This window comes from Suncus etruscus, chromosome 5 (assembly GCF_024139225.1).
Source record: "Suncus etruscus isolate mSunEtr1 chromosome 5, mSunEtr1.pri.cur, whole genome shotgun sequence".
Taxonomy (NCBI): Eukaryota; Metazoa; Chordata; class Mammalia; order Eulipotyphla; family Soricidae; genus Suncus; species Suncus etruscus.
In genome coordinates, this window is record NC_064852.1 from 117,947,800 (window position 1) to 117,951,751 (window position 3,952).

The following is a 3,952-nucleotide window of genomic DNA, read 5'->3' on the forward strand; positions in this document are numbered from 1 at the left end:
GCTGTTTGTTTTTTGTTTGTTTGGGTCACACCTGGCAGCGTTCAGGGGTTACTTCTGGCTCTATGCTCAGAAATCGCCCCTGGGGGACCATATGGAATGTCCTTCCAGATGTAAGGCCAACACCTTACCTCCAGGCTATCTCTCCAGCCCCTGTTTGTTTTGTTTTTGAGTCATACCTAGCAGTGCTCAGGACTTATTCCTGGTTTTGTGTTCTAGAGCCACTCTTCGTGGGGCTCAAGGGAATCTTTTCGGTGCTGGAAATTGAATCTATGTTGGCCATATGCAAGGCAAACACCCTGCCTACCTGCTGTATACTGTCTCTGTCTCTCTCTCTCTCTCTGTTTCTGTCTGTGTTTGGCTCTCTCTCTTTCTCTCTCTCTCCCTCCCTCCCTCACCCAGTTGGTAAAGTGTTTGCCTTACATGTGGACATCCTGGGTTTGACCAGGGTATTGCCTAACATGTAGAATTCTCAGCAAGATTCTCACACAACTGAGACGCTGCCCTAGTTTCCTTTTCCCTTAACCCACCCCTTTTAATATGTAAAAGACCATGAGCTAGAGACCAGAGCAATAACACAGAGGTAAGGTATTTGTAAGGTAAGGTATTTGTCTTGCACGCAGCCAACACAGGATGGGCCCCAGTTCAAATCCCGGCATCCTATATGGTCCCCAAGCCTGACAGGAGACACTTCCAAGTGCAGAGCCAGGAGTAAACCCTGAGCCACTGGATGAGACCCAAAAACCAAAAACAAAACAAAACAAAAAAAAGACCATGAGATATTTATATGTTATATTTGCCCTTCCCCCGTATGTGAATTGAAGTCTGCACAATGAAGATTGTGGGGGATGGACAGTTAGTGTGCTCAGTCTACGAGGCTGGAAGCCCCAGACTCCAAGCCTTTTTCTCCCTAATGGATGTTTTGTTCTTAATTCTCGTGGAATTAGACCCTTTCTTCCAGGCTGGATTATGGAAAGTGGAACCTTTATTCTCTGGTACTGCTTTTTCTGTGAAGTATGGACACCCTCAGGCCTCATACCTTTGTGAGGACAGCATTCTAACACCTATCTCTATCACTGATGCCATGGAAGGTAACATAATACCAAGATGCCCAATTCAACAATACTTGGCTTTCAAACTGTCAATAACTGAATGACAGCGGTTTATGAGCTTCTCCTTGGATACTCACAGCTTGTAACTAGGAATTCACGAGAGTGTCCTTCTATAGTAGGGCAGGACCTCATCCCTGCCCCATCCGACATATTCACACATTTGAAAACTACTCTTGGCTACTGATAGAGACTGGTAAAGCCAAGTGAGCAAAGAGACAAGAGGGTCTTTCATGTGGAAGAGAAGATGAGCGTCTTTCTCAGCGTGTTCTGCAGGCAAACATGGTACTTCTCTTTAGGAGACACTCTGCTGTTCCAAGCATACATGTGCTTGTTGAGTTCGATATGGAGATCCATGAGGGGACGTTTTCTGGAGGGACCGAGAAGGCAAAAATTAATGCCGTGCAACTATCAAAGAGGAGACAAGTGTCATCAAAGTGAAATGAGGAGAAGAGATTAAGTGTTTTGAAATTGTTCCTGTGAAAAATTGTAGCTTTTTGAGGTAAATTACTTAAAAAAGTAGTGTTCTGGGCCCGGAGAGATAGCACAGCAGCGTTTGCCTTGCAAGCAGCCGATTCAGGACCAAAGGTGGTTGGTTCAAATCCTGGTGTCCCATATGGTCCCCCATACCTGCCAGGAGCTATTTCTGAGTAGACAGTCAGGAGTAACCCTTGAGCACAGCCGGGTGTGGCCCAACAACCAAAAACCAAAAACAAAAACAAAAAAGTAGTGTTCTGTGGCTGGAGCAGTAGTCAACAAGTAGGGCATTTGCTTTGCAGGGAGCTGACCCAGGCTAGATTCCTGGCAACCCATATGGTTCCCTGAGCACCACCAAGAATGACCCTTCAGCTCAAAGCTAGGAGAAACCACTGAGCCATTGAACCAGGTGTGGCCCAAAAACAAAACAAAAACAACAACAACAATAACAAAAGATAAAGGGCTTTCATTCCAAAAGTATGGTGCTATGCTGGGTAAGAAGTAAAGTCATTGGAAACACTTAACTACAGGTCCACACAGGACAGTGAAAGATATGCACCAGCCTGTCTCTTAAGGTTTCCATCACATGTCTTTTGTCTGCAACCACTAGCACAGTGTATCAGTTCATGAGATCAAGAACTGACATACATCTTGCTGGCATGCCCCAGTAGTATGAGAATCTAATCTCCCTACGGATTAATCACTTCAAATTGTAATTTATTTTGTTTTTGAGTCTGTGTAGAGTTTGATTTGGTTTTCGTGTTTTGTGCTGTTTGTTTTTTGTTTGTTTGGGTCACACCTGGCAGCGTTCAGGGGTTACTTCTGGCTCTATGCTCAGAAATCGCCCCTGGGGGACCATATGGAATGTCCTTCCAGATGTAAGGCCAACACCTTACCTCCAGGCTATCTCTCCAGCCCCTGTTTGTTTTGTTTTTGAGTCATACCTAGCAGTGCTCAGGACTTATTCCTGGTTTTGTGTTCTAGAGCCACTCTTCGTGGGGCTCAAGGGAATCTTTTCGGTGCTGGAAATTGAATCTATGTTGGCCATATGCAAGGCAAACACCCTGCCTACCTGCTGTATACTGTCTCTGTCTCTCTCTCTCTCTGTTTCTGTCTGTGTTTGGCTCTCTCTCTTTTCTCTCTCTCTCCCTCCCTCCCTCACCCAGTTGGTAAAGTGTTTGCCTTACATGTGGACATCCTGGGTTTGACCAGGGTATTGCCTAACATGTAGAATTCTCAGCAAGATTCTCACACAACTGAGACGCTGCCCTAGTTTCCTTTTCCCTTAACCCACCCCTTTTAATATGTAAAAGACCATGAGCTAGAGACCAGAGCAATAACACAGAGGTAAGGTATTTGTAAGGTAAGGTATTTGTCTTGCACGCAGCCAACACAGGATGGGCCCCAGTTCAAATCCCGGCATCCTATATGGTCCCCAAGCCTGACAGGAGACACTTCCAAGTGCAGAGCCAGGAGTAAACCCTGAGCCACTGGATGAGACCCAAAAACCAAAAACAAAACAAAACAAAAAAGAAGACCATGAGATATTTATATGTTATATTTGCCCTTCCCCCGTATGTGAATTGAAGTCTGCACAATGAAGATTGTGGGGGATGGACAGTTAGTGTGCTCAGTCTACGAGGCTGGAAGCCCCAGACTCCAAGCCTTTTTCTCCCTAATGGATGTTTTGTTCTTAATTCTCGTGGAATTAGACCCTTTCTTCCAGGCTGGATTATGGAAAGTGGAACCTTTATTCTCTGGTACTGCTTTTTCTGTGAAGTATGGACACCCTCAGGCCTCATACCTTTGTGAGGACAGCATTCTAACACCTATCTCTATCACTGATGCCATGGAAGGTAACATAATACCAAGATGCCCAATTCAACAATACTTGGCTTTCAAACTGTCAATAACTGAATGACAGCGGTTTATGAGCTTCTCCTTGGATACTCACAGCTTGTAACTAGGAATTCACGAGAGTGTCCTTCTATAGTAGGGCAGGACCTCATCCCTGCCCCATCCGACATATTCACACATTTGAAAACTACTCTTGGCTACTGATAGAGACTGGTAAAGCCAAGTGAGCAAAGAGACAAGAGGGTCTTTCATGTGGAAGAGAAGATGAGCGTCTTTCTCAGCGTGTTCTGCAGGCAAACATGGTACTTCTCTTTAGGAGACACTCTGCTGTTCCAAGCATACATGTGCTTGTTGAGTTCGATATGGAGATCCATGAGGGGACGTTTTCTGGAGGGACCGAGAAGGCAAAAATTAATGCCGTGCAACTATCAAAGAGGAGACAAGTGTCATCAAAGTGAAATGAGGAGAAGAGATTAAGTGTTTTGAAATTGTTCCTGTGAAAAACACTGTGG

General features: G+C 45.1%; 1 protein-coding gene across 1 annotated transcript in view; it reads right to left on the reverse strand.

Moving 5' to 3' along the window:
* Positions 1-3,688: 3,688 nt before the first annotated feature.
* CFLAR (CASP8 and FADD like apoptosis regulator) overlaps positions 3,689-3,952 on the reverse strand; it is a 74,747-nt gene continuing 74,483 nt past the window's right edge. Inside the window, exon 8 of the mRNA XM_049773340.1 lies at positions 3,689-3,827. Coding sequence (XP_049629297.1) covers positions 3,689-3,827 — 139 coding nt within the window. The remainder of the gene's footprint in view (positions 3,828-3,952) is intronic.